This window comes from Musca autumnalis, unplaced genomic scaffold, assembly GCF_047663935.1.
Source record: "Musca autumnalis isolate F117 unplaced genomic scaffold, ASM4766393v1 scaffold_2, whole genome shotgun sequence".
In the NCBI taxonomy this organism is placed as follows: Eukaryota; Metazoa; Arthropoda; class Insecta; order Diptera; family Muscidae; genus Musca; species Musca autumnalis.
The window spans coordinates 217,904,782-217,921,189 of record NW_027411755.1 but is presented as its reverse complement, the minus strand read 5'-3'; the positions used below and the strand labels follow the sequence as shown (position 1 = coordinate 217,921,189).

General features: G+C 34.3%; 1 protein-coding gene across 2 annotated transcripts; it reads right to left on the bottom strand.

The window, feature by feature from the left end:
• Positions 1 to 619: 619 nt before the first annotated feature.
• Positions 620 to 5,478, bottom strand: SC35 (SR family splicing factor SC35). Of its 2 annotated transcripts, XM_073970896.1 has the most exons (5): positions 5,164 to 5,478; positions 4,879 to 5,009; positions 3,861 to 4,346; positions 3,027 to 3,126; positions 620 to 1,958 (listed from the first exon to the last, which is right to left on the bottom strand). In XM_073970896.1, the coding sequence occupies exons 1-3, from the start codon at positions 5,248 to 5,250 to the stop codon at positions 3,947 to 3,949; spliced, it is 618 nt and encodes a 205-aa protein (XP_073826997.1). In that variant the 5' UTR covers positions 5,251 to 5,478; the 3' UTR covers positions 620 to 1,958; positions 3,027 to 3,126; positions 3,861 to 3,946. The 2 variants fall into 2 exon arrangements, with proteins under 2 accessions (XP_073826997.1, XP_073826996.1); XM_073970895.1 differs by lacking the exon at positions 620 to 1,958 and having other exon boundaries at positions 2,213 to 3,126; positions 5,164 to 5,462.
• Positions 5,479 to 16,408: the final 10,930 nt, after the last annotated feature.

The following is a 16,408-nucleotide window of genomic DNA, read 5'->3' as shown; positions in this document are numbered from 1 at the left end:
GTCGTGTCGCGTTGCCAGTTGCAATTTTTCCATTACGTATGGCAAATGTCGCACGACGACGTCAACTTTTGTCGCCGTAATGTTCATTTTCCGGCGACAACAAATTAGCTGTCGCCGTTCTTTTTTACTAACGAATAAAAATAAAATAAAAAAAAAATAAAAATAGCTTGTTATCGTCGATTATCTTCTATCGCTGTACGTAGTGCATTTTTTAAATTTTGTCGCAGAGACGATAGACGACGCGACATGACTCGCCTCGCTGTACGGAATCGGCCCATAAATGTTGTATTTAAACCAAGAAATGCGTTCTGGGAATTACAAATGTATTTCTTTCGATTTTTAAGGATATAAAATGCTATAAAAGACAAAAAATGTCGTTGTATATAATTTTTCATCATATAAAAATGTATCTTACGACTACGCCAACGTCTACGCCTACGACAACGTCTACGTCACTTGAAGGTCTACGACTACGCCAACCGTAATAAGGGTGATTATAGAATACTTTTGGGGGCTGTAATTTTGTGTTTTCAACACAACTGGAGTTGTGTTGCTATCCATAATCGACTTCTGAATAAATGTGAATATGTTTCCCAATCCCATACAATATAAAAAATATTTTTTTTTTTTTTTTAATTTTATTAAAAAAAAAGATTGTAGTAAAATGATATCATAAATGTAATCATAAAATGTTTGAACTTCATCTGCCGTGCGACTCTGAAAAGAAATTGTTAATAAAATTTCATGAATACATACCTCCTCATAACTCCATAATAGAATACCAAATAGAGCACTCACTACCAAATCAAGGAACGAATAATATCCACAACATTCCATCACACAGCCCGAAGAAGACTTCATGTTCTCCCAACGATCACCTGTTTTATATGTTTTTGAGAAAAAATTCAAAACGAACGCAATGAAGGACACCAACATGAAACAGCATTAACGCCGCCACCATTAAGAAGAAAGACTGCATAACATTTGAAGTTAATACTCTGTTACAACCCATGGTGGTTGGTTGGTGGTGCTGGGGTTATTAACATGATTTTTGAAAACTGGAAATCTGCTAATTTTTTCGCGAAAATATGTTGTAAAAGTTCTGCAACAAACTCTCTAGCTAAATGTAAGTTAAAAACACACCGCACCACCTCTGCCATTTTATAGACCAACCACATTGTTGGGTAATGTGTTGCTGTTTGTACGATGAAACGCACGAAATAAATTATGTCGCCATTGCGCCATTCTAGCCGCCAGTCAGCTTTACACAATCGCGCCAACGCCTCAGCTCAATTTGAAAGACTTGAAGCTGCATGTTAAACTCGAAACCCGCAGTTACGACATTTGTGTTCTGCTGCTTAACACAGACGGCAAACCACCTACTAAACTGCTGACTACTTTCCTGCATAAGAATGTGCTGGTTACACTTGATTTTTGGTGCGACTAAAGTTAATTTCACAAAATGATACGTTGTACAACACCAGCAGCATACGCTGCTGTTGAAGCTGAGACGAGCAACAGCAATGCGATACGACACCAACGGCCGGCCATCAACAGCAAAACGAACAATTGTGTACGTTTCATTAGAGCCAGAAGGCAGCGGCGACAGCAGCAGTAGCAAGCAGCAAAATATATAAACACCGAAAAAGACCGCAGCCGGTAGATCAGCAGCTTATTTCTTAGGTGATTTGAAAACACACAGGCCTATAAAAAGCAGCAGCAAACGCCACATATACAGCTCACGACGCTTCACCCACACAATTTTCAATTCTGGTTACACCCACCATCATCATCATAACACTCCTCTCCTCCTCCTACACTCTTATACATTTCATATTATACACTTTTCATTGTTTCGACAGCCTGCCTGCCTCTTTAGTCTTGTCTGCCTTTTTGTCATTTCAATATTCTGCTCTCTGCTTAAAAGAACAGCCAACATAAACCGCTTTTTTATATGCCTGTATTGTATATAAAATTTTGAAAGTTATTAAATTGCATTGTTAAAAAGCAAACAACAAAACAAAAACAAAAGAGTGAGAATTGTTGTAACACATATGGGAACTACTACAACAGTAATATAATAGTGTAAATCAAAAGGATATAAAAATAATTTCAATGGAAATTTCTCATTTTGCCTTTCTTATATTATTTGCCTGTTGCAAGGACATAATAAATATTCTCATCGTAAGGACCTAGCAATTGCTTGTGGTACATGTTATGTAATTGTTATGGAGCATAATTATATTTTATTAGTTAAACATGTGTGTGTGTTTTCATTAAAACTAATAAAGGCTACTACTAGTTTAATTATAATCCTAAATCCTACCCAGATAGATATATAAACTCAAGACAAAATTCAAGAAATCGCTGCTAGTGGAGAAAATAAACTTATCTTGATTTTGATATATGTTTGTATATAATAATGCAAATTATTATGATTTGTATGTATGTATTTGTTGTATGATGAATTTTGAGAGACTACAATATATTGTTGTAATTATGTATTATTTTATGGGTTAAAAGTATTTTTGCAATTCTTATATCAAGAAATATTTGAAATATCAATTTCATCCAAATATGGATGAATTTTCGTTATAATTTTGACATTGAATTTTTTGGGGGATGGGAATACATGAAATATACCAATCATTTGTTTAAATGAAAGAATATATGTATGAATGATGTGCGAATTACAAAAAATTATAAATTGTAAAAAGAAAAAAAAACTTAAATTCATGTTAAGTGGAAAAAATATTTCAAAACATTACTTTCTGTTTGATAACAACATCTTGTACATGTTCATTTGAATTTAAACTATGGCGTTTTTCAATATATCATTTTTCCTCTATGAAAAGAAAAACATTTCTTTTTTTCTTGAAATCTTTTTGTTTTAGTTCTAATAATATTTTATGTAAAAACAAATTATACTTTGTTTTCTTGATTACTGTTTTCTTTGTTTGGTATTTTACCGTAGTTAAAATTAAAAATGTTTGTGTTTTTAAATTAAAAGATTTGTTTTGTTATACCTGCTGATACAACAGCAACATCATAGTGTGGAGCTAAATGTTATTGGAAAATAGTTGTTATCGTCTCCCTAGCAGCCGCCATTGAAGAGGTTGGAGATACCTAAAAATAAATAAAGAACAAAATCATTTAATATAAATAGTATAATATATACAAATTTATAATTAAAAAAAGAACTGCAGAATGAGACCCCACAGGCCACCAATGTGCCACTACATCGGCAAAGGTTTACTTCGGGGAGCCTTATTTATGGCTGATGGAAACTGGATATAGAATATCAGGGCAACTTTGGACTGGCTCCCCCTTTCCCTCGATAATGTAGAGATGAAAATAGTTGCGGTTTCATTAGTCTACTGTGAAGTTTGATTTCAAACTTCAAATTGGGGTTGCCGTGGTATTGACTACTGTAAAACTATACAAAGAGCAATAAGATACAGGGTCCCTTTGCTTAAGTATTGCTCAGTATTTCTTAATACGCCATAATAAGTTGAAACGGGGCTGCTCCTTCTTCCAAAAGGTCATTTTTGATGCCTTGGAGTCGAAACAGTTCTTATTCCGAGACTCTACTACCTCTAAGATCCTAGGTATTTAACATAAGTTAAAACCTGCTGGGAAGCTTACAGAAAAAAATCAAATTAGTTGGGTTGCTTGCCGCAAACTGACATTGCAAGGAACGAAAATTGCTGATTTGCAGCCTAAGTCCAGGTTAGGAGACCTTACATATCGAATAAGCATTTGAAACTACTCCTCTCCGGAAATTAGCGGTTATATCCAATCTTTAACTGATATTATTTTAAATCCCTTTATAGTAAAATTAAAAAAATCGAAAGACATACCTTCTATTTTGCACTGTTTGCACACATTTTTATTGTGCATACGTTTCCTCTACTTCTCGCGATATATACGTTGTTTTTTATCTTTTCTAAGATCTACTGCGACTACGTGATAAACTACGTCCTCGATCGGCACCCAAAGCAGCACCAGATAGACCATTACGGCTACCACTACGGCTAAGAGAACGTCTTACTGGACTATGTGAGAATTTATTACGTCTCACTGGTGATCGACTTTGTGGTGAACGTGAGCGTGAATATGAACGACGGCGAGGGCTACGTGAACGACGACGTACTGGAGAACGTGAACGGCGACGACCGCCTCCTCCACCACCACCACCACCGCGACGACCATTGTTACGGCGATTATTGTTGCTGGGTGATGTGGGACGGCCATAACGTGCCATTTGTACACGCAACTCCCTGCCGTCTAACTTGCGACCGTCCATGGCTTCCAAAGCTTCTTCGGCATCACGTTTGTCGTAGAATCTACAAGAAAAATAAACATAGATTAGTAAATTTGGATTCAAAAAGTTCCTAGAACATACAAATTTTTGGCAATACATTGTAGCTTTCGTACGTAGGTCATCTAGTAATAATTTGGTAGACAACAGTTGCAAATTGAAAACAATTAATTTAGCACTTTTCTGCCAAGTAATCTCAATAAAAGAGTATAGAAGATCACAGTTAAAAATCAGATGGTGCGTAGTATTCTTCTTGTTTAATAAGAACCTTATTCACAAGTTGTTCAAATAATCATTGTCATTGACTTCATGCAAATTAACTGAATAACAATTGGGGTGAGATAAAAAGTCAACATATGATTGGTAAGAATTCGTCCCGCTTTTTGTATGTATGTGTTGTGGTATACATACACATTTTAGCAAAAATCAGGCAAAAAAAAAAACGATTACATTTCATTTCCCAAGGAGTGGCGTGCCAATGATATTAACTAATTTTAAGAGCAATATTCTTAGAAATTACGTTCATTTTAGTATATTCTAATTAAATGAAAACTTACCTGACAAAAGCAAAGCCCCGGCTTTCACGGGTATAACGATCGCGTGGAATATAAATGTCACCAACATCTCCACAACGTTCAAAGACACGTCGCAAATCTTCTGGAGTTGTACGATATGTTAAATTATCAACCTGGATTATAAAAAAACAATAAGTTAAATTCTTATTATTTCATTCATTCTTTTATGTCGACCATGTGAAATATTTCATATCTGTAATGACGCCATTTTGTTTTTCCCCTAGGCGTCGTCATCAAATTGAAAATTGATAGCCAACCAAAACTTACCTTTAAAGAAATCATTCCATCTATACGTGGTGGTGGACGTCCTCCATTGTTGTTTCCTCCACTCATTCTGCTGCTACGACTAGTCATACAAATTTACACAAAAAAATTAAACTGGAAAAACAGTATTCTAAACCGTGGCAAATATTTATCAAATATGGCGGATGCGGACTGCTACAGAAAAACCGATAAGGGCCCTAACTCCACAAAACACGTCTTTACGGCAAGAAATTCAAATACAAATGAAAGATTTCTCCTCTCACAACGTTGATGCCTCTTAGCAACATTCACCATGAATGGATAGCGTAACCGATTACCAAAGTACTTGATTGCAAATAATAGTGAACCTTTATTTAGAACGGATTGTACGAGTATTCTATTCCTATCCATTTGATAAATAACCCTGCGTTTACAAATGACAGGACAGTTGAGTACATGTATTGATTGTCAAAAACCCAAAACTTGCCTGTGTGCCGTAGGCGTCCAGACAACTGCAAAAACAGTTTTAAAATTATGAATGAAAATCGTCGATTTCTTTTTGTTTTCCGTTCACATATTTTGTTTTTGTTCATATTCTTTTATTTTCAACACATTACAATTATCGTTTCATTTCTTTTTTACAAAAACGTCAAAAATTTGTTAAGCCTACTGTCTCTGAAAAAACGATGGACAGCTGGGAGAGAAACGACAAATATATGTATGTGTTAGTAAATCAGAGTTGTATTTGCAGACAGTCTGTCTTGTGTAAACGCCTAGTAATAAATAATAATAAATAACTTTTCTTCGTCCATGGTCACACTAGCGAGATTCTTGAAAATAATAATAGTAAGAATGTAAAACACAGAAAACCATGTACAGCGGTTTCACTACCTCATACCCCGCTCCAGATGAGTTTTCATTTGACGGATATGCAAAGTCCCGGTCCCACTGCACAGTGCGAAATATGAACACTTTAGCGGAACTTTACTAATAACTTTTAAAGTAAAGGGCGTAGATTCCTATAATTTTGCAAAAATGATTCTTACATTAGTGGATATTGTGGGGCTCAAATTGGGCCACATAGGCCCGCGGTTTCCCGTAGCGTTCATGTAACGCCGGCTGTCGTTTTTACGTTTTAGATTTATTTTTCAATCGATTTTGCTGCAAATTGGTATATTGAGTTTTCCGCGGATAGAAAACTTATGTACAAAATATTTTCAATATAGGTTCGCGTTTTGGTATTGACCCCATTTAACGGTACCGGTCGATGGGATATATTTTAAATGTTACAGACACATTTTCCAACGTATTTGGTTGTATTTAGGCATTTTAAGTTCTTCGTAGATAGAAAACATCTGTGCGAAATATTAACATAGTAGGTACGCGTTTTTTGGTATAGCCCCCATATGACGGGTTCCCTCATATTAGGTATTTTAAATGTTGAAGACAAAAATTGCAACTGATTTTGATGCAAATGTAAATTTTAAGATGTTAGCGAATAAAAATCCTCCTCACATAAAAGCTGTAAACATATGTCCACTTCTGGGTGAAGCCCCACATCCCTACACATCTATTAAGGAGTAAAATGTCAATATTTTTTGTTTTCATTTGTATGTATAATGTTTATTGATCCATTCAGTAAGTCTGTACCATTAATTGTGTTAATAATGTCTTTCATATCAAGTTCAGGTCTGCACTGCATTACAACTTTTAACGTATTTTGGTATTTGCACCGCAGCATCTAAAAATGTTGCACTATGTGTAAATCACCAACATTTATAATTTTGAAAACTTCAAATAATCACTTCTTTCCGACTAAAATTGCACGAAAACAAAAACCCCTTTTTGCATTGTTTTAAAGTGTAAAATATCATAATTGTTTTCTAAAATATTAAGAAAAATAAATCATGGCATACTGACTTACCATTTGTCCGCGCCACGCTATTTTTTTAATGAATGCAAATTATATTTTTTTAGAAAAAAAAAAAAAATTATGAAACAAAAGTGCAACTTAAAGTGCATTTTTAAGTCGTCTCGCGGAGTAAATCGCCAAACTGAGTATGGGTCATTTGCAGTGGAGTACTTAGCTAACGAATTCAATTAAAATTTAATTCATTTTATGTACTTTCAAAATTCCTTAAAATTCCACTAAACTTCCCATATTTCGCACTGTGCACTGGCGTGAATTTCATTAAAAAATGCATGAAATTAGGCGTTCTTAAATCGAATTTCTCACTGCAGCAATTTTATGACCTTACTCTACTATGGAAGTCTATCTAGAGACGCATAATTTCGTGAAATTGTTTCAATGAAATCACTGTAGTGTGGACCGGGACAAAGGAATTGACAGTTGAAATTGAGTGGATTTCGTAAATGAAAACATAGCATTCGTGATTTCGTGCGCAAAACGCATTTTACATTTAACATGTTTTATCATTGTAGAACAAGAAATACCCAGCTGACTGAACTGGGCTGTAATGTTAGTGTCAAATTCCATACGACATGTTATATATTTATTTCTATGTCGATGGTCAGATTAGCAAGGTTTCTTGAAACCAATTTCGATAAAGTTTCTTTTCAAGTTTCGTTTGTGTCCACACACGTTAACGCGAAATTTAAGATTTTTGCGTGTCCTCTTTAGTCGAACGTCAAACTAGAGTGTTTCGAATTTGTAAAAGTGGTAAAAATTGTAAAACCTTTTTAGTTCTGGAACAGAGCTTATGCTTGTTTTCTTGTTAACGTTTGCTTGAGAAAATAAAAATGAAAGAAAATGGAAGAAAAAACTTGCAACGAATAACAAGAAGAGGCAACACAACAAACACAGAAAACCATGTACATGGGTTTCACTACTTCATACCCCTCGTCTATAAACTTGACGTGGACATGTTGAAATCGTGCTAGTCTGACCATCGACTATGTTCGATGTATATTACCCTGCGTTTACAAATGACAGGACAGTTGACTTCATGTATTGATTGTCAAAATCCCACAACTTGCTTGTGTGACGTAGGCGTCCCGACAACTGCAAAAACAGTTGTAAAATTTTGAATGAAAATCATCGATTTATTTTTGTTTTCTGTTCTCATATTTTGTTTTTTGTTCATGTTCTTTTGTTTTCCACACATTTCAATTATTATCTCACTTATTTTTACAAAAATGCCAAAAATTTGTCTTCCTTACTGTCTGTGAAAAAATTATGGACAGCTGGGAGACAAACGGCAAATGTATGTGTGTGTTAGTAAATCAGAGTTGTATTTGAAGACAAACTGTCTGGTGTAAACGCCTAGTTAAGAATATATATTTTTTGAAGAACAAATTTATTCATCAGAAAAAAAACTATTTCCCTTAAAGACTCCTTCATATCGTTGACATGTAAAGGCCTGCGTACATAAGCTTCTTCTGATAAAAGAATAAAAAAGAAAAGAGCAACCCAGTTAGGAATTTGTTCGGCCTCCTTTATTCTTTTAGTTTTATTATGTCAAAAATGAAGCAGGAAAGCAAGGCAACCAGGCAAAGCAGCTTATGTACGCAGGCCTTTACCTCCTCCAGTAGTGGGATTCTGTAACTCATTTTTGCTGTTACCGACAAAAATCGGTAAAATTAAATCGCAAAATTTTGACTAAAAACATAAAGAAAAGTTGGCATCACTGTTTGTATCGTTAGAGGCTAGCGACCACTTTTTATTCATCGTTAATTTACCGAAAAAATTCGTTAATTATCGAAATTATAAGCATTTTAATTTTACCGACAATTATCGATAACAGCAAAAATGAGTTACAGAATCCCCCTACAGGTCCGAACGACATGCCGCACAAAAAAACACCGCTTATAGAGGCGGTACAATATTTGTTAATATTGGTCTGTTCCAGAACCTGCAAGAAGCTACTATTTTTTACTACGATAACATTTTTCCTTTATGTTATCGGAAAAAATAGTAAAAATTAGTAGATTCTTGCAGTTCTGTGACAGAGAATTGGTCTGTTCCAGTACTGCAAGAATCTACTAGTTTTTACTATTTTTTCGATAACATAAAGGAAAAATTGTTATCGTAGTAGCTTCTTGCAGGTTCTGGAACAGAGTAAATATGCGCGTTATTTTGTTAAACTTGAAAAGAATAAAGCCTAATAAACATGTGCTTTGTTGTTTTCAAAAGCAAACGATTGAAACAGCTTCTCGTTTTTCAATGAATTACCTGCGAGCCCAAACATTTTTGCACTTTCTGCGAGAAATTATGCATTTAGTGGAATGATAGTCCGTGTTTACACACACGGGAAAGTAAATTCAGTTTTTAGGCAATAGGGGTAGGAAAGAGTATTGAGGAGCTCTTTCCTCTCCGCTCTCTCCCAAAAACTCAATTTACTTTCCCGAGAAATTTGTGTGTCTAAACACAGACATATGAAAACATTCAAATTGAAAATCTAATGCCCCGGTTACACTATTGAAGGTTAACCCACTGGGTGTAAGGCCATGTTTATATTATAGCCTTTTGCAGGGTTAACCTTCTTTGTGAGGATTTGTTTGACTTATATGTAATGGAATTGACATTTGAAACCCAGTGGGTTTGTTAAATCCGGTTATATATAAACATACTATAATAGATCCAGTGGGTTACACTTATCGCTCATTAATAGGCCGTTTACATATAACCGGGTTAACCCAGTGGGTCTGGGTTTCAAATGCCATTTCCATTGTGTATACTTCAAATAAATCCTCATAAAGAAGGTTAACCCTGCAAAAAACTATAATATAAACGCCGTATTAGACTAGCCATAAATCCTCGACTGGATTTAATAAATCCAGTACAAATCTTATTGCATTTAGATATACATTTTGGAGGATTTAAATTTCAGTCAGCTGATTTTTGTTCATAGCACAATTACCAAGGTAGATGCATCAGCCCATCTGATCGAATTTGAAACGTCAAAAGATTTTTTTTGTAAATTGAATTCGTCTCAAAAAACATACGTCAAATTACGAATTTATTGTTAATTACTGAAAATGTTAGCACATTATGCTACTAATTGTTATGTTCCAGAACCTGCAAGAAGCTACTATTTTTTACTACGATAAAATTTTTTCCTTTATGTTATCGGAAAAAATAGTACAAATTAGTAGATTCTTGCAGTACTGGAACAGACCAAATGCTAACTAAAGAGAAAATTAAGGATTATTCTAACGCAGTTGGCCCATATAAAATAAATAAACGAATTATTTTATCGTTTAGACATAGTAAATATTAGTCTGGGTTGATTAAAATCAACTTTGTACGACAAAACAAATTTAATTTTTCCGCCTTGTTTACAAATTTTTACATTTTAAATTATTTTTATTGTAGCAATTCACCGATGCATCTACCTTGTTTCTTGTGCCAGTTTGCAACTTTTTGTATTTTCTAGCAACATGTTGCAAAAAACAGAGTTGTATACGAGGATTTATGCCAGATTTAAAACAAATCCACTCAATACGAGGATTTATTTTTGTATGGGAAATCTGGTAGATTTTGGCTGGATTTAGCAAATTAAACCTGATAATGTTCCAAATCCGGCTAATGAAAGCTCTGTTCCTTTACGTGCAAGAATCTTCAAGTTTTACCACTTTCTACTCGAAAAGCGTTCCTTTACTTCAGACACCATACAATTCATATGGGAGCAGTTTACAACTTTTGCTACTTTTGCTGGTTTTACCACTTTCAAAAGTAAAGGAACAGACCAGAAGTAGAGCTGGCAAACCATCGATATTCCCAACATTAGATATTTTCGATATGTTTTAAAATATCGATTGCTATCGATATTATCGTTAAGTTGTCATCGCCATTAATATGGAGATGAAAATGACGGAAATGTCAATGATTTTCTTGAAATTATGCAAAAGTAGTTCACAGAAATTTAAAGGGGAATAAACAAATGCTTTTATTTTATAAAAAATGTAAAAAAATACATTTTATTTTACTGAAAAAATTTGTACGTGTGACTACGGACTTACTTTCTTACACACACATAGTCCCGGCCCACATTGGAGTGGAACTCGATCTATAGACTCATAATTTCATGCCAAACTTTCAATGAAATTACTCTAGTGTGGCCCGGGACATAACCGAAAAGCAGCGAAATTTCTAGTTATTTCAATGGATTTCAGGTTAGAGGTTTTTATTTCGATAATATCGATAGGCAAAACTATCTATCGATATTGAATTTTTAAATAACAATCGATATTATCGATAGTGCCATCGATTTTTGCCAGCTCTATAGTGAAGTCATATCTATTAAGGCCTGCGTACATAAGCTGCTCTGCCTGATTGCCTTGCTTTCCTGCTTCATTTTTGACATAATAAAAATAAAAGAATAAAGAAGGCCGAGGAAATTTCGAACTGGGTTGCCCTTTTCTTTTTTATTCTTTTATCAGAAGTAAGCAAGGTAAGCAGGCAGAGCAGCTTATGTACGCAGGCCTTTAGCTTTTCGAGGATATAAACTGTCAGCTGATGTTTGTTTACGTATACATCATGGTACAATAATACAGGTAGCATTATCATGCCAGCTGATGGTAACATAATGTGTCAACTGCTTTGAATTGATGTCAAATTTTGACACCTTATGTTACCAACAATTGCCGATGCGGCTACCTGTGTATTTGTACCATGGTATACATACAAAATAACTAATAAAGTCGTGTGTTACACTTTTACAATTTATCGTATGAGATATCGTCAACTCTTTGCTCATATTGGTATATTTTACACACAGGGGTACATTTTTTATCATGGTATCAAACGTACTTTTTGTTAAAAAAGTGTCTAATGATAAAAAATAATTTTATGATTTCCAAATAACTTTAGATTTATTAACTCCATAAAATCTCAAGCGACCAATCGTAAACGTGTAAAACACGACAAACTCTATTGCAAAAACAGTTGTAACTTTTGAAACTTTTTGAGTAGAGTTAGATTTTTTTTGCACAAATACCGAATACACCACTGTATTTTTTGTGGATTTGTGCCGGATTTAAAATAAACCCAGCCATGAGAGGATTTAATTTCCCAGCAAAAAGTTTGCATCCACGGATGCAGTTAAATCACTAGAACAATTGCCGCTGGAGTACATCTTTTTCTATGAATTCACCTATGAATTTTACAAGAGAGCGCGCAGCAAGGATGCACTCCATTTTGCTTCCACGGAACACAGCTAGGATGCACTCCATTTTCGATCCAAATCACAGCCTTTGATGTAGTGTTTTCGATCCAAATCACAGCCTTTGATGTAGTGTTTTGGATTGAATTTAAATGAGGTCTAAAGATGCTATAAAATGCAAGCCATTGCAAATATCCCAAAATAAATAAAATACATTGCTTATTCGTTTAAAAAAAAGAATATTAACTTTATTACATTAACACAAATTATAAAAACTCTGCATTAAATTTGATCGTAACTGAAACAGCTTCTCGTTTTTCAATGAATTACCTGCGAGCCCAAACATTTTTGCACTTTCTGCGAGAAATTATGCATTTAGTGGAATGATAGTCCGTGTTTACACACACGGGAAAGTAAATTCAGTTTTTAGGCAATAGGGGTAGGAAAGAGTATTGAGGAGCTCTTTCCTCTCCGCTCTCTCCCAAAAACTCAATTTACTTTCCCGAGAAATTTGTGTGTCTAAACACAGACATATGAAAACATTCAAATTGAAAATCTAATGCCCCGGTTACACTATTGAAGGTTAACCCACTGGGTGTAAGGCCATGTTTATATTATAGCCTTTTGCAGGGTTAACCTTCTTTGTGAGGATTTGTTTGACTTATATGTAATGGAATTGACATTTGAAACCCAGTGGGTTTGTTAAATCCGGTTATATATAAACATACTATAATAGATCCAGTGGGTTACACTTATCGCTCATTAATAGGCCGTTTACATATAACCGGGTTAACCCAGTGGGTCTGGGTTTCAAATGCCATTTCCATTGTGTATACTTCAAATAAATCCTCATAAAGAAGGTTAACCCTGCAAAAAACTATAATATAAACGCCGTATTAGACTAGCCATAAATCCTCGACTGGATTTAATAAATCCAGTACAAATCTTATTGCATTTAGATATACATTTTGGAGGATTTAAATTTCAGTCAGCTGATTTTTGTTCATAGCACAATTACCAAGGTAGATGCATCAGCCCATCTGATCGAATTTGAAACGTCAAAAGATTTTTTTTGTAAATTGAATTCGTCTCAAAAAACATACGTCAAATTACGAATTTATTGTTAATTACTGAAAATGTTAGCACATTATGCTACTAATTGTTATGTTCCAGAACCTGCAAGAAGCTACTATTTTTTACTACGATAAAATTTTTTCCTTTATGTTATCGGAAAAAATAGTACAAATTAGTAGATTCTTGCAGTACTGGAACAGACCAAATGCTAACTAAAGAGAAAATTAAGGATTATTCTAACGCAGTTGGCCCATATAAAATAAATAAACGAATTATTTTATCGTTTAGACATAGTAAATATTAGTCTGGGTTGATTAAAATCAACTTTGTACGACAAAACAAATTTAATTTTTCCGCCTTGTTTACAAATTTTTACATTTTAAATTATTTTTATTGTAGCAATTCACCGATGCATCTACCTTGTTTCTTGTGCCAGTTTGCAACTTTTTGTATTTTCTAGCAACATGTTGCAAAAAACAGAGTTGTATACGAGGATTTATGCCAGATTTAAAACAAATCCACTCAATACGAGGATTTATTTTTGTATGGGAAATCTGGTAGATTTTGGCTGGATTTAGCAAATTAAACCTGATAATGTTCCAAATCCGGCTAATGAAAGCTCTGTTCCTTTACGTGCAAGAATCTTCAAGTTTTACCACTTTCTACTCGAAAAGCGTTCCTTTACTTCAGACACCATACAATTCATATGGGAGCAGTTTACAACTTTTGCTACTTTTGCTGGTTTTACCACTTTCAAAAGTAAAGGAACAGACCAGAAGTAGAGCTGGCAAACCATCGATATTCCCAACATTAGATATTTTCGATATGTTTTAAAATATCGATTGCTATCGATATTATCGTTAAGTTGTCATCGCCATTAATATGGAGATGAAAATGACGGAAATGTCAATGATTTTCTTGAAATTATGCAAAAGTAGTTCACAGAAATTTAAAGGGGAATAAACAAATGCTTTTATTTTATAAAAAATGTAAAAAATACATTTTATTTTACTGAAAAAATTTGTACGTGTGACTACGGACTTACTTTCTTACACACACATAGTCCCGGCCCACATTGGAGTGGAACTCGATCTATAGACTCATAATTTCATGCCAAACTTTCAATGAAATTACTCTAGTGTGGCCCGGGACATAACCGAAAAGCAGCGAAATTTCTAGTTATTTCAATGGATTTCAGGTTAGAGGTTTTTATTTCGATAATATCGATAGGCAAAACTATCTATCGATATTGAATTTTTAAATAACAATCGATATTATCGATAGTGCCATCGATTTTTGCCAGCTCTATAGTGAAGTCATATCTATTAAGGCCTGCGTACATAAGCTGCTCTGCCTGATTGCCTTGCTTTCCTGCTTCATTTTTGACATAATAAAAATAAAAGAATAAAGAAGGCCGAGGAAATTTCGAACTGGGTTGCCCTTTTCTTTTTTATTCTTTTATCAGAAGTAAGCAAGGTAAGCAGGCAGAGCAGCTTATGTACGCAGGCCTTTAGCTTTTCGAGGATATAAACTGTCAGCTGATGTTTGTTTACGTATACATCATGGTACAATAATACAGGTAGCATTATCATGCCAGCTGATGGTAACATAATGTGTCAACTGCTTTGAATTGATGTCAAATTTTGACACCTTATGTTACCAACAATTGCCGATGCGGCTACCTGTGTATTTGTACCATGGTATACATACAAAATAACTAATAAAGTCGTGTGTTACACTTTTACAATTTATCGTATGAGATATCGTCAACTCTTTGCTCATATTGGTATATTTTACACACAGGGGTACATTTTTTATCATGGTATCAAACGTACTTTTTGTTAAAAAAGTGTCTAATGATAAAAAATAATTTTATGATTTCCAAATAACTTTAGATTTATTAACTCCATAAAATCTCAAGCGACCAATCGTAAACGTGTAAAACACGACAAACTCTATTGCAAAAACAGTTGTAACTTTTGAAACTTTTTGAGTAGAGTTAGATTTTTTTTGCACAAATACCGAATACACCACTGTATTTTTTGTGGATTTGTGCCGGATTTAAAATAAACCCAGCCATGAGAGGATTTAATTTCCCAGCAAAAAGTTTGCATCCACGGATGCAGTTAAATCACTAGAACAATTGCCGCTGGAGTACATCTTTTTCTATGAATTCACCTATGAATTTTACAAGAGAGCGCGCAGCAAGGATGCACTCCATTTTGCTTCCACGGAACACAGCTAGGATGCACTCCATTTTCGATCCAAATCACAGCCTTTGATGTAGTGTTTTCGATCCAAATCACAGCCTTTGATGTAGTGTTTTGGATTGAATTTAAATGAGGTCTAAAGATGCTATAAAATGCAAGCCATTGCAAATATCCCAAAATAAATAAAATACATTGCTTATTCGTTTAAAAAAAAGAATATTAACTTTATTACATTAACACAAATTATAAAAACTCTGCATTAAATTTGATCGTAACTGAGTTTACTTCCTTTGCTCTGCTTTTTATGACACCGCAACTGATATTGCTTCATCGTCCAAATGGTTTTTCATTTTTCCTCCAACTCCAATTCAGATTCCCAAAAAAAACTCCAACTCCACTTCAAAAATAATTTGCGTCTTGTGAATTACAGCAATGTTCGTATCTTTAGTTTGTATTTCTTTATTTTTTTAAAACAAATTCTTATAATTTTAGAAACTCTTTCTTGTGTTCAGAAAAAAGACTGCGACTGTAGGGATCAAAAAATTGATTTACTTGGCTAGGGATCTTTAAGCGAGTGCTTCTAACATCTATCGAGCGGAGTGCATTTTTCATAACTCCGTGTGGACTGCATCGAAAGATGTATTGAAATCCTAACTCTGCATTGCACTACTTCCAAACTTTTTTGCTGGGTTTTGTATGGCAAATCTGGTCAGTAGTGGGATTCTGTAACTCATTTTTGCTGTTACCGACAAAAATCGGTAAAATTAAATCGCAAAATTTTGACTAAAAACATAAAGAAAAGTTGGCATCACTGTTTGTATCGGTAGAGGCTAGCGACCACTTTTTATTCATCGTTAATTT